The 24,166-nt window shown below is 42.7% G+C and overlaps 1 protein-coding gene across 12 annotated transcripts in view; it reads left to right on the forward strand.

Moving 5' to 3' along the window:
• Positions 1 to 24,166, forward strand: part of FHOD3 (formin homology 2 domain containing 3) — a 413,611-nt gene that overhangs the window by 31,399 nt on the left and 358,046 nt on the right. For all 12 annotated transcript variants that reach the window (XM_036229056.1, XM_036229058.1, XM_036229060.1 and 9 more), the window contains exon 2: positions 23,338 to 23,444. In XM_036229056.1, coding sequence (XP_036084949.1) covers positions 23,338 to 23,444 — 107 coding nt within the window. The remainder of the gene's footprint in view (positions 1 to 23,337; positions 23,445 to 24,166) is intronic.

Consider the following 24,166-nt stretch of genomic DNA (forward strand, 5'->3'; position numbering starts at 1 on the left):
TGGTTCAGTAATGCGGGACCACATGAAGGAGATGCAAAAAGACAGAGTGGCTGAGGGAGCTGAGTTTTAGCTGTGAAGGGGGAGAATGAGACTGCTAAAGAGATGGGGTCAGCTGGTACTGTGGCCCTGCCCAGGGGTGAGCAGGTCCCAAGATGGGGATGTCTGGGTGGACCCATGAGCCACATCCCAACAGGAGAGGGAATCTCACAGAACTTAAGCAGGGTGACCAAGGCACAGATGGGCCCACCTTCCAATAGCCTGAGATTTAGGAAGGGCAAATAGCTTTCTCTTGTTTGTGCTAAGTCAAATCAATTGGTAATGCCTGCCTGGGGTGCAGTCTTAGATCATGTATCAGATGAAAGAATGCAGTGGTTGATTAATCATATCTACCAGGGAGTGTGTGGGGCTAGGTTTGCTGTTCTGGTCCTGGTTCTGGTACTAGAGAGTGCTTCTAAACTGACCAAGAGCTGTCTGGACTGCAAGAGTGCTTGGGTTCCTCATACACCTGTGGAGTACCATGATGGTGAACCAGATGCTTACCAAGTTAGATTTGAAACCAACGTTAAGTGCCAACTAACCAAATATATTAGTGTTTTAATAAAGTCCGAGATTTTCTCTTCATACTTTGGGGACGACCTAACATTGCTGGGTCTGTGTTTTAGTTCCTGAAGTGAAATATACAGAAGCTTCTAAAGGAGAGAAAACAAAGCATCTGAGAAAAAAATATCCAGAATAGCTGGAGAGTGCCCTCACCAAAAGGAAATAACATTTGTGGAAGTGTTTCAAGTGCCGCGGGGTGCTCTATCACTGTAAGGACTTATTATCCTGCATTGCTTGAGGAAAACCAGCTCAGCCATAATGCTCACAATTACAGAGCAGACTTCTTCCTACAGTTAAGTTCTTTCTCTTGGAACTTGAAGAGACCCTCTGAGGATGAGATTTCTTTGCTTGATCTGGATAAAGTCCTTGCTGACAAGGGCAGGTTGACGACAGGGATATGTGGCCTTGCAGGACTGTTGTCCATCATTTTGATAGCCAGTTTATCCAGTCAGGATCCAGCCCATGAACAGCTGACCGTGGCCACCAGGGCTTGTGAGAGTTGGCTTCATATTGGGAGGTCAACGTAGTCACTAAAAATGACAGTTTTCTGGGCAGCCCACTGTTTATGGGAGCGTTCTCCTTGCAGCAAAGAGGCCTCCTTGGGAAACCGCATCGAGATCAGGCAGGTCTTGGTGAGTGCAGCATCAGAGTGCATATTTCCTCCTAATCCAGTCCACTAAGTACCATCTGGTGAGTGAGTGAGTGAGTGTGCAATGGGAGCAATGAGATGGCTCACAGACATCAGCGGGCCTGGGACCTAGCACGCCCAGGGCCGGCTGACCCGCCTCTGCCCTTTAGAAGACACATTTTCTGGTCCCTCCAAGCCCCTCCCCTTGCAATTCTGATTCCAGTCTGATCACAAGTGCTTTGGAGTGCCAATCTCTTTGCAAGACTTTGCTTCTGATTCGTTCCAAAGAGGTGTATATCCAATTATTTCCTATTTTCTTTTGTAAAGAGGTAAAAAATTATAAACCCCTCTGTTCGTCCTCTGGATGTGCTCGCCCCATATCACCCACTCCGTCCCCCTGCAGCCCCTGTGTCCTGCAGCGGCCATTCAGCACCCTGTGCTGAGGAAGCTTAGCGTTGTGCTGCTGTAAAGCAGAAACGCTTGGAGAAATTCCTTTTATTATTGCAGAGCATGTGTTGAAGGGTGACTCTGGAGCTGAGAGAGAAATATATTGACCACTGGCCTCTTTGGGTCCCCCTTTCCTGCAGCACCTGTGGCCCCAGGATGTCTGTGAAGATGTAGGGTGTCCCCTTCCTCTGAGCTGCCCTGTTTGCTTCTCAAGACTGCCTCACACTGGGGCTGGCTCTCCTTTAAAGACCCTAGCTCCTCCTTTGGCAGTTGGGACAGCTAAGCACAGTGGTAGAGGAGGATCACGACCTTCTCGCAGGCCTGCTGCACATCTCCGGTGAAAGGAAATGTCAGGGACGGAGCTGCTGCAGGCCAGTGCTCCTTCCAGAGAGGCATGCTCTGTGACTTTGCCCCTGCGCTGTGGTTGGCACATTGGCATCTCTGATGGCTCACAGACGGTGCCTCCCTCCTCTCTCTCTTCAAGCCAACTGGAGGTGGCATGTACTTGGAGGATATGAGTCTCTGCAGTCCTGGACTACTGCTCCGATCACGGCTGGGGCAGTTCCTGGAAGGAGGGTTTCTTTATTGGCACACAAGCACAAGGGCAGGTTCTGTGCCTGTCGCTGTGAGGGCTGGACCAGCTCTCAGGCTCAGTCCAGCAGGTGGACGTACCCATAGGGATAGGTTCCAAGTTTAGGTTTGGAAGGGCTAAAGCCTTAAGTATTCCTCTGCCTGGGCCCCAGCTCCTGGAGGTTCTGTCTTAATTGATTTGACGTGATTCTTTAGCATTGTCAGGCTGTGATAGCACCTGTACCCCTACTGTGTGGTTTGATAGTGCAGCCAAGGATGGAACCCTGGTTTGAGCCAGTCTCTGCCCCCTCGGGGGCACCTCCTGGCGCACGTAGTCTTCTATTTACCTGTTTGTATGTCTCATTTGACCATTGCCTGTGAACATTTTGTAGGCAGAGGTTTTTTTTTGATCCTCTCTGTTATCTGTTCCCCACACTTGCTTGGCCAGTGGCAGCCTTAACATCACTTAAACTACACTGACCAGCCCTCCGTTGGTGGAATCGGTGGAGTTGCAAGTGCCTCTAGGTTGTTCTAGAGTCAGCCCCAGAGGCTTGCTGTCTCCAGCCGTGAGACCTGACTATCTAGACTTTCTCAAGGTCCAGATTTCACTTGCCAGAGGAGGGAATGAGGAAAGGGAGAGGGTGGCTGTGGAGCAAAGACAACGGCTACTGGCTAACTATGACTTGGAACACTTGACCTGCTGACATGTAGGAGTGGTTGTTTGTCAACTCAAATTCTTCTCCAAGAGTTCATTGTCCCCACCTAATTCGGTGGGATGGATTCAAAGCATTGTAAAACTAATCCAGAGGAATGTCCAATTTTGCCCTTTTGTGTTTATAACTATTTTTGCCTTGGCAGGATCTAACATGAGCTGTCATGGTCATTTCCAGATGTGAACAGTCCACCTCTTTTAGACAAGGCAGCTGTCCTCCCTGGAATGTAGTGGGGGTGGGGGTAGGAGGAGTCCTTTGTCTTTGAATAACCTTATCTGAGCTGTTCTCAAAATGTGGTTCCCTGGACCAGCTCCTTCAGCATCACCTGGGTTCTCGTTAGCGGTGCACATTGCACTCCCTCCTCACGCTGATCCAGAAACTCTGGAGGTAGGGACCCAGCATTCTGTATTAAAAGAAGCCCGCAAATGACTGATGTTTGAGAATTGCTGCCCTACCCACTGCCAGACTGGATGGGATGGATGCCTTAGTGCACCAAAGGTCCAGCTTGTACTTTCCCTCTTTTTTTTTTCTTTTTTTTTTTTAACTTCCAGGACCTCATTCCTACCCCTTCATTCTTTCTTCATGTGTGCCTTTTGAAATCACATCCATATTCCTGGTCAAAGTCACTTCCTTCACGAGGTCTTGCCTAACCACTCCATCTCCCAAACGGTGTACTCTCACTCTCCCGATGGCACCCCTCCCCATTCCTCTTCTTTCTTTCAACCATCATTACATGTGGTCCCCTCATGGCAATACCAGCATCACTGGGCTAGTGCTAGGAGTACAAAATCCTGGCTTTGCCCCACCTACCAAATTGGAATCTGCATTTCACAAGTTTGGTTGTTGATTTCTACCTACTTTGAAGCTTGGTAGGCACTGATGAAACCACTCCGAGTGTACTAAAAGAAATAATATATATATATATATATAATATATATATATTATATATATATATATATTACTGATTACATCTTAAATAATACTTATTCATTAGAAAAAAACGGGAAATACAGAAAAGCCCAGAGATTGACACTGACACTAGCAGATTCTCTGGAGGTAATTATTAAAGTACCTGCCCCACCTTTGTTCTAAGAGGGGCTGTATTTAAAAAGACCTGTTTTTGAGACAGGAGTAATGCTCTAAACATCAGCTAACACCATGGCTTACATAAAAGGGGTATTCAACAGTTTTTTAAGGACACAATAGAGGCAATTTAAGAATACTGCTAAAAAGGTAGAGAAGTTTCAGTCTCTAGCATATTAAAGAACTAGATCAAGGTTGTTTCTGGCAGAGCCTTTCAGGGCTGCTAAATCTTGGTACAGTGACCAGAATATCTCAGTTTGAAACTCCTATGGTTGGCTTTCCTGAGGGACAGTGAAGCTTGGTGAAAAGCCACTGCATGCAGCTCTCAGTCATGGTTGAGATGCTCTGTTCTAGGAAACCCACTTTCTGACCTACTCTGAGAACTTAAACTGATAATGTGATTGTAGGTTTTAATAGAATTCTCAGTGTGAATGGGGCGGGGGATGGGGAGAGAGGGATCTGGCTCAGATCCTAGGGACTAATTTAATTAATCCTGTAAGGAGCCCAGCAGCTAGTGAGAGGCTTTCTGAAGTATTTGAGAGTTCACCTTTACCCTGTTCATCCTAGCACCCCTGGCTATGTGCCCCTGTCATTCAGGAACTGTGCCTGAGACCTGTCCCTACCCTCCTTGGCCCTGAGGGCAGCTTCAAGTCTCCAGAGCCTGGTTGGGTTCATTGACGCACATGAGAGTCACCTAGTAGAAATAGCTGTGACCTTCGAGTCATAATCTCAAGATTCTAAACCTGTTCACCATTTCTCCGCTCTGTCCCCTCTGTCTAGCTTAGCTAGAACTATTTTTATCTTGATAAGAGCCAGACGCTGCTGCTCGGGGAAGTGCCCGGTGTGTTCTGCGTGGGTGCCGCTGCATGCATCAGTGTTCCTGGCCTTCAGGAGGGCAGAATATTGGGTACTCCTGTGCTTCTTGCAGACCTCTGTTGCTAGGGAATAGTGGCTCTGAAGTGTCAGTTCAGGGACCTAAAGTGTGAATGGCTCCCATCTGTTCGATCATTACTGTCCACGAAGGTGCATGAAGGTGTGTGAGAACCAGGTGTGCACATGATGTTCTGGGCATCTTGCTGCAAGAATAGTATGAGTGTTGGTGACAACATTACAGGACACAGGACATGTTCGTATACTAGTCACGTTGTGTTGCAATGTCTGTCTGGCCAAGCGTTTCTCTTAAACATCTGGGAATGATTACATTCTGTCTACAACTGAACTGTGTGGCGGCCATAAGAAACTTCACATTTAGGTGAATTCAGAAATAAGCAGGCATCATACAACTCAACAACAAAAACCAAACAATCCAATTAAAAAATGGCAGAAGACCTGAATAGATATTTCTTCAAAGAGGAAATACAGATGGCCAATGGACATATGAAAAGATGCTCAAAGTCATTAATCATCAGAGAAATGCAAATTAAAACCACAATGAGATATCATCTCACATCTGTCAGAATAGCTATCATCAATAAATCAAAGAACAAGTGTTGGCGAGGATGTGGAGAAAAGGGAACCCTCGTACACTGTTGGTGGGATTGCAAATTGGTATAGCCTCTAGGAAAAACAGTCTGGAGGTTTCTTGAAAAATTAAAAATGAGTACACCTTTTGACCCAGCAATTATACTTTTGGGTATTTATCTAAAGAACACAAAGCAAAAATTCATAAAGATCTATGTACTCCAATAGTCATGGCAGCACAATTTACAATAGCCAAGATATTGAAGCAACCTAAATGCCCATCAACATATCATTGGATAAAGCAATTATGATTCATATATACACAATGGAATATTACTCAGCCATTAACAAAATGAAATCCTACCATTCTCAATAATATGGATGGACCTAGAGGTTATTATGCTGAGTGAAATAAGTCAGACAGAGAAAGATAAATACCATATGATTTCATTTATATGTGGAATCTAAGGAACAAAAGAACAAAGTAATCAAAAACAGACTCACAAATATAGAGGAAAATCTGGTGGTGGCCAGAGGGTAGGGGGGTTGGGAAGCTGGGAGAATGGGATGAAGGGTTAAAGAAGTACAAATTAGTAGTTAATAGACGGTCATGGGGACGGGGAGCACGGCATAGGGAATGCTGTCAGCATTAATGTGATGGTGAGGTGGAGAGCCAGCGGAGAGCAAGAACAATCAGCGGGATTGTTTCATAAACTATATAAATGCCTAACCAATGTACTGTATGTTTGAAACTACTAATAAAATAAATATTTAAAAAAGAGGGATGGCAAATAAGCAGGCAGTCATGTTCATGTGTACTTCTCCGCAAAAGAGGCAGGTATGAATTGTTTTCCAGAAATACTGAGTCCCGTTACCTTGAGTGACCTACCAGAAAGGGACTCAAGTCAAGTGCTGTCACAAATGTGCCACTGCTTGTGGCTGAAGCCACTGGATCTATTTCTGGGACCTGAAGAAAATTTTGATTTTGACTTTTTTTTTAAGCCAAGGTTGTGGTAGATTTTTTAGCGATAAAGTATCTCTAGATTCCAAAAGATGATGATTGACAACTGATTCGAATCTCACAGGTGATAATCTATAAATTTAAAAGTTCACAGTAGATTTTCATTCACCAGGAAATATACTACGTTTAAAATTTTCATTGATTCTGAAAACTTGATCCTCAACAATCTTAGATTGAAAGTTATTTTTGCATCAAAGGTCACATTCTCCAGACTCTCAAATGAGCCAACTCAGAACATACCTAGCATTAGATACTGATAATATTTATTTTTGGTTACAGAATTGTACATCCTGCATATGAATGAGATCTGAAAATACCCCAGACCTGTTACAGTGGTAACCCTGCTCCGGGCTGCTGTGTAATGTGAATAATCCCAGCAGAGGTGACGACTTCTTCTCTCCAAACATTTATCAAACACAAATTAAAGATGACAGTATGTTTGAGTTTTTTTCAGGGAACTTTTACTTGGAGCATGTGGCATCTCAAATGGAAGTTTTTCACTCTGGGTGTCCCCTGCGTGTGGCTCTTGGGAAGGGTTGTCCTCCAGTGCCTGGCAGCTCGAGGAGAGATCTTTCTGAGGGACGTGTGGTGTGCTCAGGAGCAAGGGCAGGGTTTTTCTTTTTCTTTTTCTTTTTTTCCAATTAAAAATGGACATGTTGTAATTTAGAAATACATGGATGCCTGTGGATTTTTAAATTGGATTTAAAAAGCTGTGGCAAGGAGCACAGAGATCGGTTTTTAATTACAGCCCTCACCAGCCTTATACTTTGTCATGCCAGGTGTGGGGAGGAACTGCTGCCAAACAGGGTGTCAGGCGCTTCATGCTGGGGCTCCGACCGTGGCGAGGTATGAGAGAGTACAGTTTTTTCTTTGAGGGGTTTCTAGGGCTGTCTGGTCATGTACTTCATTCTTACTAAAAAATGGAGTAGGGTAAAATACTCTGCTGATTTCACACTGCTGATTTTGAAATCCTCTGGTTATTGAGAAGAACATTGGTATGAAGAAAGCTAACTGAAGAAACGGAACATTTACTCATAGAGTCTGAGGAGAAAGGACCTTTGATTCACCTGGTCCAGGGATCAGACAATCATGGAAATGAGCCAGGTAGATGGTGGCCCAGGGGACCTGGACAGCATGTGCCCTGAGTAAAGGGTAGGTGCTGTTCAGCCTGGCCTCTCTGTGTCTGGAAGGGATAGCTCAGGGTTTTCGGATCTTTCCAGTCTTCAAAAGGACCTGGAAACCTGGAATTTTACATATAGCTTCTTATAAGTATTGGCAACCAAGCAAAGATATTTCAAAATGCCATGCGGGCCAAACTTAGAGCATCAGTGAGCTGCCAGTTTGCACTCTGATGTCTGCTAGTCTCCTTCAATTTTCAGATGCAATTACCAGCTGGCCCCAGGTCCTGCCACTGGGTTGGTGGCAGCCTGAGGCCTGGAGGCCCAGCCTCTTGTCTCTTTGCCTGGTCTTTTCTTCCCAAAGGCCATTTTCTGGGGAAGCCCTGGAGTGACTACGGTGTTCAGGGTTTCCTGGCTAGCGGGCCGCTTACCCTCTAATGTTCTTGAGAGCTCTTCCTAGAAGTCCACGGTCACAGCCAGATGGACTTCCCTGAGGTGTGGCTTCGGCTCCTGGGTGTTCATGTCACACATGCCAGATGGAGCTGGATTCTTGGCCTGTTCATGTGTTTTCCTAGGATATCAGGGGATCTTTCCTGAGGTGGTGGGTTAATTCCCGCATTCTTAGACCCTGAGACAGACAGACTCAGCACAAACACTGCACACAAATGTGGTAGAGTAGGAAGGAGGCACTGGGGACTGGATGAAGAGGGAAAAGTTTCAAAAACATTGGTACCTCTCCCCACGCCGAGTTTCTCTTGGTCCTCAGCCTAACCTGAGACCTGCGCCCTCCCCCTGGAAGCTGAAGCTAGTCATCTCTAGCACCAGTTCTCAGAGTGGACCCCAGGCCACTACATCCGATCACTTGGAGATGGTGGGACATGAGCAGTGGGCTGAACCTCGCCTCCCCAGACCTTCAGAATTAGAATATTGGGGTTTGACTCAGAGATCTTCCTTTTAAGACACACTCCCCAAAAGGTTATTGTGCATACAGATGTTTAAGATCCACTGTTCTAGGGATGGCAGAGGACTGTGCGATAGGGCCTTGCGATTGCTAGGCCCCACCACGCAGTAACACAAGCGGATCAGAGGAGCAGGCAGGTCAGCTGGCCCCTGCTGGCTCGCAGCCCGGAACGCAAAAGGTGGCGTTAAGTGGTGGCCCCAGGACTGGTTTCATGGATGTGTGACCAGTGTTGCTGCATTGAGCCCTGCACTTGGGGTTTAATATTTTGCAGTTAAAATTCTGTAATTCTTAATAATTTTATTTTTTATTTCTGCTTTAAGTGAAGGCTAACAGAACAACAGAACAGATGCTGGGGACTTGGAACCCCTGCTCGTACATGGCTTTGCCTGTCTCTGCCTCCCCCACCTTCCCCAGGATCCGTTCTCTGCCGCAGGCTCCCCACCCCTCCTCGACCAGTGACGTCCACTGTCTTCTGCCCCAGCAGAGGCCTGGGTACAGGCCTGCTCCCCTTCTGCTGAGTCGTAGGGTCATGGCTGTGGCCACCTATGAGGATCTGTATGTGCCCAGTGAGTATCCCTGAGCCCCAGGAAACATAATAGTAAATAGCAAATTGAAACGCACATGCACACACACACACACACACACACACACACTCTACACACCAACAGCCATGATATGTCAAAAGAGAGACTGCTGAGAAAGGAAAATTTTTCCTGCCTTTTGAAATGGGATCCCACCTTTTCATTTTGCACTGGGCCTTGCAAATCATATAGCTGGCCTGGATGACCCTGTACATAAATCCTATGCTTCACAGATTTGTTACCGATGGCTCTCATTAGTGAAATAATGTACTTCTTATCCTAAATCTTCTCTTTCTTCCCATTTCACCACTCTTTGTTCTCATCCTAATATCCAAAGTCTTCCATATGTTGACAAGTTTTTGTATTTTATATATTTCATTCTTATCCTTTCAATGAAGGTGACTAATGGATTTTTGAAGAACAAAGCAGTAATATATTTAAAATTTCATTATTATGAATAAGACAAACAAACAGAGACTCATGGACATGGACAATGGACTAGTGGTTATCAGAAGGTGGAAGGAAGAGGGGAAGGGGGGAAGGAGGAGGTAGATGGGAAAAAAATTTAAATCATTTCTTCAATTAAAAAAATAAATTTATTAAAAAATAAAAAAATACAAAAATAAAATTCCCTTGTAATTTTTTTTTTTTAAATCATGGTGACATTTGTTAATGAAATCCAGTAAGTTTCAAGTATACAATTCAACAGTAAGGCATATATATATTGCGTGTTCACTGCCCATAGTTAGATTTCTTTCTGTCACCACATATTTGACCCATTTTATCCTGTCTATTCCCCCCCGCCGCCCACCCCACTAGTAACCACTAGTCTATAGTCCTCTGGCCTATAGTCCATGTCCATGAGTCTCTGTTTGTTTGTCCTGCTCATTTGTTGCTTTTAGGTTTATATCCCACATAGTAATGATATCATGTGATTTTTTACTTTTACTATCTGGCTTATTTCACTTAGCATGAGTATCTCGAGGTCCAGCCATGTTGTCACAAATGGCAGTATTTCATCTCTTCTTATGGATAATATTCCATTGCATATATGTACCACAGCTTCTTTAGCCAATCATCTATTGTAAGACACTTGGGTTGCTTCCATGTCCTGGCCACTGTGAATAATGCTACAATGAACATCAATATGCAAATATCTTTTTGGATATGAGTTTTCAAGTCTTTGAGGTAAATAGCCAGTAGAGGGATTGTTGGATCATATGGTAGATCAATTTTTAGTTTTTTGAGGAGCCTCCATACTGTTTTCTGTGGTGGCTGTGCCAATTTGCAGTCCCTTGTCAATTTTATGTAAGAATTTTGAAGATTTTAAAGAAAATAAGCACTGTCATATTTGCTTGATTTTTCTAATTAAGTGTTCCATTTTGACCACATAAATTTGGCGATGCGGTTTAGCTATTCAGGAGTGTTTTGCACTGCCTCACCTTGGCAGGCCCAGTAAGCAGGAGATACTTAGGACACAGCATATGCTCAGTGAATGTTTGCAGAGGGGCAGGATGTGCTGGTGTCTCAGCAAAATTTTAATTTTTATTGTTTGAAGGGATGAGGAACTGATAACACTAGACCTAGTTATTTCTAAATAAAAGTTGTTACAGTCTGTGCCTCAGTTGATCACCTTCTACTTGAAACACTCTCCTCCCTCGACTTAGAGAACAGCCTGCTAGTTCTCTGGTCCTTCTAGCAGCTCCTCTTCAGTCTCCTTTTCTTTGGATCAGTCTCTCAGTGTTGGAATTGCAGAAGGCTTATGTCTGTGCCCTTCTTTCCTCCTCATTCTTTATTCTTCTCTAGTTAAGAAACAGTGTCAGGAGCCAGGCTATTTTGGTGCACTTGGTCCTACTCATGGTGATCTTGGGCAAGCTGGTTGGTTAAGTTAGTTTTCTGTGAGTTTGTGGTCCATAGCTTAGCATCGATTATAAAGTGACAATAATAATGATAATATCTTTCTCATAGCTTGTATGAGGATTAAGTGGTTTATGTTAATTCATGTCAAGTGAATATTTTTTAGTAAATGTTTTTTTAGCTGTGGAAAGATGTTTTGGCTTTTGCTTCTGGTTATGATGAACAAGCTTGTAGAAGACTAATACTCCTACTCAGAACAACCAGATAAAGTAGACAAAGAACCAAAAAACACATGTCTATTTTAAGTCTTCAGTGAGCTCCCAAGGCAACCAGGACTTGGAAGGCCAAGGTCCGGAGAGAAGAGAGCAATGGGTCTGACATTCTAAGTTGCTTTTCACCTTGATGCATTTACCAGTCATCAGTGGCAGGTGCAGGGACTACAAAGGCGAGCAGACAGTGACTGTGAGGAGGCTGAGAAGTTAAGCAAAGCTATTAGGAGTTTCATAGTGCTGGGGAGAAAAAAACAGAGATCAAATCTCACCAAACCAGATGGATTTTAATAATAGCCAAGATTTTACAAATACAACAAATGGTATGCATTTCATTGGGACTCCTAAAGATTACACCCTAGAAGTAAGGGCTAACTGAGAACAGTTTGCAAAGACTGAAACTCAGTTTTGAGTGAGCTCAATCCATGTTTAGATTAAGGTGATCTACCCCTACAGCTTGCCAGCAGCTAAGAAAAATCCTCTTTGGAGAAAGATATCACTCAGAGCCTTGAAACTTTTTCACAAACAATGAATGTATTCAGAGTTATCAGATATGATCCTTAAAATTGTTATGATAAATACATTCAAGAAAATAGTTAAGATGGAGAATCTTAACCAAACAAAAACAGGACTATATAATCTAAAGAAGCAAATGGAAATTGTAGAAATGAAAAATACGAAAATTAAGAAGTGAAAAATACCAAAGTTAAGATAGGTTCAACTGAAGATTAGATATAGATGAAGAGAAAATTACTGATCTGGAATATAGATTAGGAGAAGATACTAAGACCAATTTATGGAGAACAAAACATGGAAAATGTAGAAAAGAGAATAATAGGTATATGGGACATAGGTTTAAAACACATTATTGGAGTCCCAGAATAGGAAAAGAAAGAAAATGGGGCAGAAGAAATATTTGAAGAGATAATGGCCAAGATTTTCCAAAACCAACAAATGACATCAGCTGCAAGTTCAAGAAGTGCTACAAATCTCAGGCAAGATAAATGCAAGGGAAACCACACATAAGAAATTTATAGTACAGCTGATTGAAATTAATGACAGAAAATTTTAAATGCATCCTGTGAAAAATAAATTATTTTCAAAAGAACAACAATAAGACTGGTAGCTAATGTTTCAACTGAAATGATATAAGCTGGAAGATAGTGGAGTAACAGTTTGTGAGTACTGCAAGAAAACTGCTAATCTATAATTCTCTATCCTGTAAATATCTCCTTCAAAGTGGAGATGATATAACACCAAAAGCACAACTCACAAAAGAAAAAATAGGTAAATTGTACTTTATAAAAATTAAGAATTTTTGTGCTCCAAAGGATAACACTGAGAAAGTGAAAAGACAACCCATAGATTGGGAGAATATTTTTGCAGACCATATATCTGATAAAGCACTTGTATCCAGTGTACGTAAGACATTCTTCCAACTCAACAACAAAAGACAAATAACCCAATTAAAAATGGGCAAAGGTTTAAATAGCTATTCCTCCATAGAAGATATGCAACTGACCAAGAAATACATGAAAAAGTGCTCTTGGTCTTTAGCCAGCAGAAAAATGCAAATAAAAATCATGAAATGCCACTTCACATTTGTGAGGATAGCCATAATAAAAACAAAACAAATACAAAATGAGGAAGGGCAGAGAGATGGAGAAACTGAAACTTCCATGAATCGCTGGTAGAATGTAAAATGGTGTAGCTGCTTTGGAAAACAGTATGGCTGTTTCTTAAAATGTCAAACATAGAGGTGTCATGTGACCCAGCTGTTCTACTCCTAGGTATATATACCCAAGAGAAAGGAAAATATATGTCTATACAAAAACTTGCACACACATGTTCACAGTAATATTATTCATAATAGCCGGAAAGTAGAAACACCCAAATGTCCATCAAGTGATTAATGGATAAATCAAATGTGTTATGTCATACAATGGAATACTATTTGGCAATAAGGGAATGAAGTAAATGTTATAGCATGAATGAACCTTGAAAACTTTATACTAAATGAAAGAAGCCAGTCACAAAAGACCATGTATTGTGTGATTCCATTTATATGAAATGTCTAAGGTAGGCAAATCTGTAGAAACGGAAAGTAGATTAGTGGTTTCTGGAAGCTAAGGGTGGTGTGTTTGAAGGAATGAGGAGTTACTACTAATAGATTTGTGGTTTCTTTTTGAGGTGATGGAAATGTTCTATGATTGATTGTGGTAATGGATGCACATGCCATTCTAAATGGTGAACTAGATGGTATGTGAATTATATCTCAATAAAGCTGTTACCAAAAAAGTGGAGGTGAAATAAAGATGTTTCTAGAAAATAGGAACTGAGGAAATTTGTTGCTAGCAGACTCTTATGAGGCTGAAGAAAATGATCACAGATAGAAGCACAGAAATGCAAGAAGGAATGATATGCAAGAAGGAATGATATACAAGAGACAAGGTGAATATATGGGTAAATTTAAATGAATATCGACTGCTCCAAACAATACTATCTCATGTGGTTCAAAATGTATTTCTCAATATCTTAAAGTGTTCTAGTACCCTAAACATGTAGATTTGAACTGAAACAGGAATTACTTTAGATTAATGGACTTTAATTAAATACTTTTATTAAAAATTAGTTTGTCAGATTGGATTAAAAAACTGTGTTCTGCTTACGAGACACACATCTTAAATATATGGACACTAAATATTGTCAGTAAAAGACTAGAAGATAAAACATACAGCACTAACCAAGAGAAAGTGGTAGGGCTATCCTAGTAACAGATGACAAAATCTTCAAGGTAAGAAACAATACTAGAGGTCAGGAGGAAATCTCTTAGTGCTAAGTTATTCCACTAGGAAATACAAACAAACAAACAAATAAATAAAATGAGTATTTACAGCATTAAAAGGAAAAATTGAAAAATGACAGGTGTGGCAGGAGATTAATACATCTCTCTGTATAACAAGCAGATTAAAAGCAGTGAAGATAGAAAAGATATGAGAATTCCATTTTACAGACCCAGCAGCTATGGAGTACGTATTCTTTTCACTGGGTCGTGGAATAAGGTTCAAGAAATTTCAAAGATCTGTAATCATACAGAGTTTATTTCCTGGCCATAGTGAAATTAAGCTAGAAATCAGCAATAAAAAAGATTCCCAAATATTTGGAAATTATGTAATATATTTCTAAATAACCCACGGGTCAAAGAATGAATTCCAGTGAAATCTAGAAAATATTTTTGACTGAAGATAATGAAAATGTGGTCCTATCAGATCTTGGAGGCTATAGCTAAATACTACTTAGAGGAGTTATAGTTTTATTTGAAAAGAAGACTTAAATTCTTAAGATTTTTAGATGTTAAAAAAACCCAGCATATTAAACACAAAGAATGTAGAATGTAGAATATAACAAAGGTAGGTACAGAAATTAATGAGATGAAAAACAAACTTAAAATAGCAGAAAGGCAATGCAATCAAAAGTTGGTTCTTGGAAAAGAATAAATGAATAAAGAACCTCTCCTAAATTGTTAGAGAAAAAAATGGGAATTAAAAAAGGGATATCAGTACAGATCCTCGAGACACAAAAAGTTAGCTACTACTATCTTAAGGCATGCCAGTGTACTTGGGGGATTTCAGCTGCTGTGGTTTAATTCATGCCCAAACCTCAAAATCTGTTTCTCTACTCAGGACCTCCACTCGCTTTAGATATAACATGTAAAAACCCCCAATCCCAGTTTTACCCTATCCTGTTGCTCCCAACAGCTTTTGTCCAATGTTTCCCATGCTTATGAAATGTGTCACTGTTTATTAATTTGCTCAAATAAGAAATTCAAGAGTTTGCCCCTCTCTGTTGGGCACCTCCACATTTGACCGTTCACCATGTTGTTTTGACTTTTCCTTTCTCTCTTCCTTCTCTTTCCCTGTATCGCTGCCCTCCCATCTCCTCTATTTCCACTGCTTCCGTGATTGTCCAAGCCACAGGCAAATCACCCGCAATTCCAGCAGTGGCCTCTTCGTTTGTCTTCCCCCTCTCATCCTCACACTGCAAAGCTGGTCCTGCATGCATCTGTTTATAACCATTTCACAGCTTCTTGTTGTCCTAGGATCTAGTCTAAAATCTACAGGATCAGAGGGCTCCCCGTTTGGAGCCCTTGGCCTTCTTTCATTGCCTCAACGACTCAAATTCCTGTGTCAGAGCTTTTGCATCCATCACACATCAGCTCCCAACTCCCTACACTCCTGCCCCAGTGAAAACAGGAACAGGAACAATAAAGGTGACTATTTCATTGTCCTCCTCATTTCCCTGAACACCACCAACTGTTTGGTGATCTGTCCTATCCACAGCCCTGCGTGCCCTGGGACCTGGGCTTCCATACTCATGGGTAGCTTCTAGGACATGGCACAGTGCCTGGCATAGAGAAAGGACCCAGGAAATTAGTAATTTGAGTGAATGAATGAATGATAATGGGTCAATAATAATCCTAAAGCTTAGTGCTGACACTATTTTTTAACTACTAAAGTGAAATAAAATGGGAAAAGGTACCTGTAAACATATGTAAATATAGAGAGAAGTTTAATGCATTTTGGTTATTTATTTAATGATAAAAAGTCTTTTAAAGAATTCAAATATTTACCAGATTATCATACCCCCTCGGTTTAAGTGCTTAATGGAAAACCTGGTCTTTGTCTTTCTCGTAGAATTTGGCAGACGCCTTTGCCTTTGCGTGGTGAGCTGTGCAATTTTGTTGACTTAAATAGAAACCTGGGGCTTGATTTGGAAACTGCCTAATCAACCTCAGGATATCACTTCTCTCAGTGAGGTTGGTGGCTGCAAATAATATAACTTATTAAAGTTTTCTGAGAAAGTAAAATACAATTGCTTTTAGACTAAATACATTCATATTATTTCATAACCCACATATGCTGGGTTCTCAAAAATAAATATCCTTGTACTTCACTTTAATACATTTCTTAAAGTGCCTGTGATGTATATATTGTTTCAAAGGGGCTAAATGGGCACACAGGCATTTAAAATTTTTAATACAATTTGTTGGGGTTAGCCAACAGAACCTATTTTCTTCTGATGTCATGTAAATTAGTTTCATTTGGTCTTTCTCTTAAGAAAACCGATGAAGTGTTAACTTGTATTTTTAAAATACGTGAAATTATCTCTTTATATGAAATAAATAATTTTTTATTGTGAAATGTGCTGTATACACAAATGAAAGGTGTAGTTTGAAGGATAATGAAATGAATTCCGCGTCCTCACTACCCACTTTAGGAAGTGGCAGAGGGCAGCCATGGGTGTGCTCTCCACCTCGCCCCTTTGAGGTGGTCGTCATGGGCCTGGAGGCACCATAGCCCACAAAAGCTTGAATGGCTGAGCCAAGGTTTTGTGTAGGTATTGTTTAGAATTTAAAGGAGCTTGTGGCACTGCTTGCTGGAAAGCCCTTTTTTTCTAACTTCTTTTGCTTGCCATCTAAGTTCAGTTTCTTCTCTCTGCTGCCTTTAAACGGAGTCACAGAGTTGAAGGAAGCCCTGGGCTTCGTGACACCTAGCAACAGAGGCACCATTTGAGGGGAAATGGGGGTGTCGCTCTCTTAGAACTGACCCACCAACATGCTGACCGATGTTGTCCAGCACTCAGAGCTGGCATGAGCCTGAAGTGGGGAGCTCAGGGGGCTCACAGTAAATCCCATCCTGGAGAGACATGAGGCCCACGTGTCAGAAATGAGGCTTCATTTCTGAGCCTGGGCAGGGCTGGCTTCATGGGTGTGTGACCAGTGCTGTCAGAAGGGCCCCGTGCTTGCAGCTGTTATTTTGAAAGTCTTTATACTTTTATCTTTGGAAGTGGATGTTGTAAATGAAGTGCAATGAGATGATGAAATGCACCCTAGGGGCTTGGAGCTGCAACTCACCTCTCCTCACCTCCCCAGGAGGGGTTCTCAGCTGATTGGTCCCCTCTTCCTGTGTTCTAGGCCTTTTCTCCCAGCAACTGCTGCTGTCCTCTGTCCACAGCTGGGCTCGGGCTCTGGGAGGGGCAGGGGCAGTGCCAAGCGTGTATGCTCTGTGGTATTTGAGGGCTAGGCATGGTGGTGGCCTTCTTGCCTTGAGTTGGCAGTGTCATGGCATATTCAGAGGGCACCTTGGTGGGCTGAGCCTCTCACCCACTACTGACCCAGGCATCGAGCATTTTAAGTATGAAATTGCAATGATGGCTGGTCGCCTGTCTGCTGTGGGTCTTTCCTCATAGAAAAAGGAGATTGAGTTAAAGCAAGAACCACAGAGTGTTGCTCACAAGTGGTCTCCTGGGCAGTTTTTCTGGTTTGGGCCAGTTTGATCCATCTCTGCTGGGCTCTCTTCTGTCTGTCATCAGCTGGTGAGTCACCTGGCTTGATGGTCCAGACTGGCCTCACTCAGTGTGTGGCAGTTGGCAGGCTGTCAGTGGGGGCAGCAGGAGCCATCAGGCGTCCTGGAGGCTGGCTACCTGGGCTTCTTCATGTGATGGCAGAGTTTCAAGAGTAGCAAGAGATGACAGCCCCAGGGGGCAAGTATCTTTCAAGTCTCTGCTCTGCCACATTTGCTACCTCATGGGCCAAACCATGGCACAGGCCAGCCCAGATTCCTGGAGTAGAGAAAGATCTACTTCTTGACTGAGGAAGCTGTAAAATGACATTTGCAAGGGCTGTGGATTCAGGGACAGGAGGAGTCAGTTAAGTGACATAAGCAAATGGCATTTATTTTAGCTTTTCATTATTTTTTTTTTCTTTTCAAACTGAGCATATATCTTCCCACGTCTGAACTATTACCAAAATTAGCTTAAAGGGTAGTCCTTGTGTATATTTATAGAATGGTTCTATGTAAATCTCTTTCAGGGTTACACATAAATTTCATTGCCTAGACTGAGGATGACTGTAGACCTGCTACCAAACCCAGGTAATGATTAAACCACCCCAGTGACATGTCATTTCCCTGGGTTAAAGAAAGAAAAGAATATTTAAATTGAGAGATGTGATATCAGCCTTGTTTTAGATATTTGTTTGTTTGTTTGTTTTCCTTCCAGGACAGTGAGTCTGCTCTTTCTTTTTGCATGCAGCGTCTTCTTTGTAGGGACAGCCAAAAGAACCCCAGAGTGACCTTGTGCAACCTGTCTGCAAAGAGTGGAGAGCTCTCTTTATGTTTCCAGAGATCGAGGGCCCCATGTTCAAGGTTTGCTTTGACTCGAGTGGAGTGGCACAAAATTCCAGGGTGTTTGGAAAGGTCCTTCCTATGGACCTGTGACGGTTCCTTCCTGAGTGCCCCGCCCCGCCACCAGAATCCCGGCCCTGCGTTGATAGTCTGCAACCTGATCCGAGGTCTTCCCGCAGTGCCACTGTCACCGCCCCCGCACTCTCCTAACACCGCACTTTTATAACAGTCTGTAACGTTATCTTCCCACATGGCTCTGGCTTTGTCTTATGTCCTGAAGTGCCCGACAGTGTCGGGCCACTGGACCTAGAGCCAAGTAAGGAGCGCAGGGGACCTGCTGCCAGGGGATCAGGGTTGACATGAAAATTGTCGGAGTCAGGAAATTCCAGGCCCCTTAAGTCATTCGGGAAGACAGTTGACATGAGAGGCCAAGGGAGGGGATCAGGTTGCTTCTGTGTAAGTAGGAATTGAGGTTCCCGTCAGGAGCTGGTCTGGCAGGGAGGTGTCTGGGTCCTTCACTCTGTAGGCAAAATCTGGATATTTCCCTCTGAATCTTTATTATGACCAGATTGGAATGAACCTCCACTCATGGCCTATTCACATTGTCGTCTGCTTTTATAACTGTTACTTAAGTATCCCTGACAAAATTGAAGAATTCATTTAGTGTACCTAGCAAGTGCTTTGTATAAATGATACCTAAAATGTCAGGGAGAGGGGGATTTTACCGTTTCGATGTGTCATTCCAGCAAAGAAGGCTTTTATTTACTCCTTGGCTCATGTGACAGTTTAAATATTAACCTCCTGTGCCTCCAGTGTAACGATGAGGTGCTGCTTGTGTTGTGCAATGGAGCGGGCAGTGTGTGTGTTGATTTGTTTGGTGTCTTCGCAGGCAGCCCGTGTCGTTGGGACCTCCTTTACACACACGTGTCTCTAAGGGCGGCAATGTCTGACCTGGCCCCCTTCCTGTAGCCCTACTGTGAAGACTCCACGCACACGTCTTAAGGGATTAAAGGCACATGCTCATGTTTTCTGTTTTAGTTGAAGGACTTGCTAGTACAAGTGGCCCAACCATTAGGCAGGGGAGCAAAGTCATGACACAGGCTGTGGAAGTCATGGCAGCCTTTCTCCTGAAAGGAGGGCTGGGGCAGTTTTATGGAGGGTGTTTGGGTCTTGGGAGGCTGTGGCTGCTAATTATAGAGAAGGAATACAACTGAGGATGAACTTCCATACATTTTGGCAGTTGGTTTCGATGGCTTTTTATTTTCCTCTGTGTTCGATTCCTGTGTCAGTCATACTTACTCAATAAAATGATCTTTGAGGGAAGGAAGCATTTATGTGTTCCTTGGTGCCCAGCCTGTGCCTGACACATAATTTTGTTAAAATTGAAAGACGGAAATGATAATAGTTAATGATGCCTTGAACGTGAGGAGAGGAATGTTGAGAACTGCTAAGGTTTTGGGATTCTGGTGTTGGAAGGCTGGGGTGGTTGTGGGGCTTCCTGTTGTGGTTTGGGGCTGGCTAGGAGCATGTTCAGGCAGACACTTGGTGGGCCAGGGTGAGAGTTGAGGAAAACCAGATATTCACCTCAGGCTGCTGGGAATAAAATCAGAAGGTATGTGGTGGAAATGGTGTGCAGAATAGCCACGGTTGTCAGTAAGGACTGGGCTATATCTGCTGGCTACTAGTACCCCCCACCTCTGCCCTAATTAAGGAGAAGAGCGTAAGGCTTGGTGGGTCGGTGGGGGCTGAAAGCCCAGGACACGGTCTCCCAGCCTTTCTTCCACTCCCTGCTATCTCCACTTTGGCGCCTCAAATTAATGACGTGAGAGAGCCAGGAGCAGTGTGTGCTAGGGCTCGCCTGGGTGGCGCAAGAGGGCTGATTGATAAATTCTCAGGGATTTTGTGAGCCAGTTGTTCAACATAGCCATTGATAAAAATTAAATGACGGAAATGCACAATTAATATTATATTAAAAACAAAGATAATAAGGTACCCACTTTCAGTTATAAAATAAATAAGTCACTGGGATGTAATGCACAGCACAGGGAATGTAGTCAGTAATATCGTAATAAGTTTGTATGGTTATTAGACTTATCGTGGTGATCACATTGTATGGTATATAAATGCCAAATTACTATGCTGTACACCTGTGACTATGATAGTGGATGTCAACTATACTTTTAATTAAAAAACAAAGATACTAACTTAAAGAATGTCACTTTCTAATTGTTTTATTACATCATACTGCTACGTATGCTTTTGAGGGTTCTTACATCTCTTAGCTTGAAATCGGCCATGGCGGGAGCATTTATACCACAAACACGTGCACCTTCTGCCTCTCTCCACCGCAGAGCAGCACGTCCTCTCCTACTTGGCTCTCTCGTCAGGTCTGAGTGTGGATCACAGTGTCAGAATGACTCAGATGCCCTCGAGGAGAAGTAGAAACTTGGTCCAGAAGCTGCTTTCTCTGGGCTCATATGTTTCCAGGGGCGGAGGCAAAAGAAATTGTTATGGCTTTAAGGGCTTTCATTATCCCCATCTTCTAGTCTATAGATTAATGTGGGATTAAACATAATTGGTTATCAACAGAACAGACCAAGTAAGCTATATTAGTTAACGTTGCCTATCGGAGTTAAAAGCTAGACTGGGCTGTAGTGATTCCAGCTCTGCACATGGTCCAGTGTACATGTCAACAGGTCCAGTTTCTAATGGAATTTTCCACCCGGGAATGATAAAGTCTGATTTCAGCCCTCAGGAGCCCCTTGGCCCAGGAGATGCCTTCTGCAGGAAATCCTTCTTGTTGCTTCTGAAGGCTGGGGAAAGCAGTTGCCCTGTGTGGTTCCCCAAAACCCTAGGTGCACCTCTGACACCAGAGTACTGTGAGTTTGGCCAATTTTATTCCTGGGTTTAAATGCTTTCTCCGATCAGATGATCCATCTGTAGATGCCAGTCAAGAATGCTGAAGCTCACCAGTACACCTTTAGAGGAACAGTTTATTATTAGAGAAAAAAAACAAGTGGATCAAATAGGATTAATCCCATTCACTCATTTAACTATGTGTTTCTTACAAATAATAAAGAACAAATTCCTTGAATTCTGTTGAGGATGACCAGAAATATGGCACTGTGGGGTCTCTGCAAGAATCAACAGCCTCATAGATGCTGAATCTAGACAAGAATAGTCTCCATTTCTCTTACCGAGGATAATACGCAAAGCTTTTCTATCAAGAGACTAATTCCTTGTTTGAAATCTCACCTACTGTTGGAAGATTATCAGGCATTTATCTAGATGTTTTAAAGTAGCCACACATTTGCCTCTACTTTCCCCCAGTCTCCTGCCATTTTGGAACAAGAGCCTTCCAGGTAGATGAATAAGAGCCTCCCTACAGCCTGAGAAATTAAGCATGAAGTTATATATTTGGATTTCCTCATTGTGTTAATTTTAATCTTTGGTAAAATTATTTCCCTGGGTTTTAAGTGTACTGATCATTCTAGATGTCATGCTAGCTGCTGTAACAGATAATCTCAAAATCTTCATGATTGCCCCCTCCCGCCCCTCAAAGGCTAATGTCTTGCTCTCGTCACTGTCCACGGTGGGTCAGTGGAGGCTGGGGAGCAAAGTGCCCTCCTTCATGCAGTGATTCGGGAACTGGTGCTCCTTCCTCTGGAGCTCAGCTGGTTTCTAAACTGTGGGCTCCTCCTCTGGCTCCTCTGCATCTGGCTGCGGGCAAGAGAAAAAAGGTGGATGGTTGGCAGGGATGTGAAGCCTACCCCTGGTGGGAGCTTTGTTCTATTGGTTTCTATTGGTTGGTACTCTGTTACATGGCCAAAGCCCAACAGTAAGGCTGGGATATGTGGTCTGTGCATCCAGGAGGAAAAGGGAAGGGGGTGGGCAAACACGTGGCATTGCCTTGGCCACACCAGAACACTCAGATGACATAAGCTGTGTATTGCAAGATTGATGTTTTCCAGCCCTTTGCAGATCTCAGGCCATAGAGAGGATGCATAGCAGTGGTCAAGAACATGATCTTGAGTCAAACTGCAGGAATCCAAATCCCAGCTCCATCATTTACCAATGGGACATTGAGCATATAACTTATTCTGTCTCTGTGCATCAGTTTCTTCATATGTAAAATGGAGGTAATAATAGAACTTAATAGGGTTCATATGAGAATCAAATGAAGTAACATATGTAAAATGCTTAGATTTATGCATAGAACATAATTAATAACTTATAAGTATTCGTTAAATAAATTTCTTGAAAATGAGACTAGTAATGAAGAGATCTAATGTCCTCTGTGGTATGTTGTAATTTGGATATGTTATCATTCAAATGGAAACTATTTCTTTCAATTCAATTATAAAAATGTTTATTGAGCAACTATTAATTATAATGTGCCAAGGATGACCACAGGATCTGAGTAAGTAGGCTTCTCACTGAATGAAAAGAAACAGCGTATTTTTCCCCGCCAAGTTTGCCTTTTAGAGTCTGTGACTCTTAATCTACAGTCATATTGGCATTGTAATCTTGGTTTCTACTCCCCGAAGCCATGGCTTCTCCTGGACCCCTCAGAGTGGAAAGTAGCACTGGCCCAGTGCCCAAAGGACTCCTTCCCCTCCCCTGTCCATGTCTCTTGGGTCCTTGTCAATGCCACTCCCTTGATAAGCGTCTCATCTGTCCACTCAGTATGCAGTTTTCTCCCAATCTGTTCACATGAACATACTACCTCTTCTAGTTATGATCTGAATTTTGGAATAATGCTTGGTTAAAAACCCAAATGACTTCCCCATACAGAGTCCCCATCTCAGGAGCAGGCTGGGCTTAACAGGCTCTTTGTCTTGCAGCTTGATGACTGCACGCTACAGCTGTCCCACAATGGCACCTACCTGGACTTGGAAGCCACCCTGGCAGAGCAACGGGATGAGTTAGAAGGCTTCCAGGATGAAGTTGGGTAAGAGCCACAGTGGTCCCTGCTGACGGGTCCTGACCTTCCAAGAAAGGGGGGTACATTGAGGCCTGAAAATATTTTGGAGAAATCACTGTAGTTTTGACCTTTGCATTCACATTCAGACAAAAAGAAGGGAGATGCAAATGACTCACCAGCAGTAACTATACACCCTTCTGCATTTTGAGTAACTCTTCTTGACAAGACTACTCAGTGGTAGGAAAATTTCTGGTATAGTTTAATTAAGCATATGGTACTTACGTTCTAAGTTTCCTTTTTTAAGCCAAATATAATTAAATTAATATTTTCCAGATTTTAGTGGATTGACAACTGTTTTAAACGTTGTTTTTAATGATAACTTACTGGATATTTAGTTTTCTTGGCAGATGCCCTAAATCATTTTATATGGTTTCATCTTTTGAACTCATTACTGTGGAAAAAGTAATTATTGATTGTTAATTAACATCAAGTTACTTTTAGCCTACATCTAGAATGGCTTAATATTTCTGATTGCTAAATATGAGCAATATACATAAAAAAATCAAAGATGTGTACAGAAAGTGAAATCTCTATAGGACTATACCCCTACTACATTTCTTAGGTCACTGAAACAGCCTTCTGCCGAAGCCCCTGCTTCCTTTTCTATCCCTCATGTGTTTAGGGCCACGTGTATCTATTATTTTATCATCTTCCTCCTTAGAAAACTTCAGGGACTCCTCCTGTTGCTG

This window comes from Rousettus aegyptiacus, unplaced genomic scaffold, assembly GCF_014176215.1.
Source record: "Rousettus aegyptiacus isolate mRouAeg1 unplaced genomic scaffold, mRouAeg1.p scaffold_m13_p_12, whole genome shotgun sequence".
Classification (NCBI taxonomy): domain Eukaryota; kingdom Metazoa; phylum Chordata; class Mammalia; order Chiroptera; family Pteropodidae; genus Rousettus; species Rousettus aegyptiacus.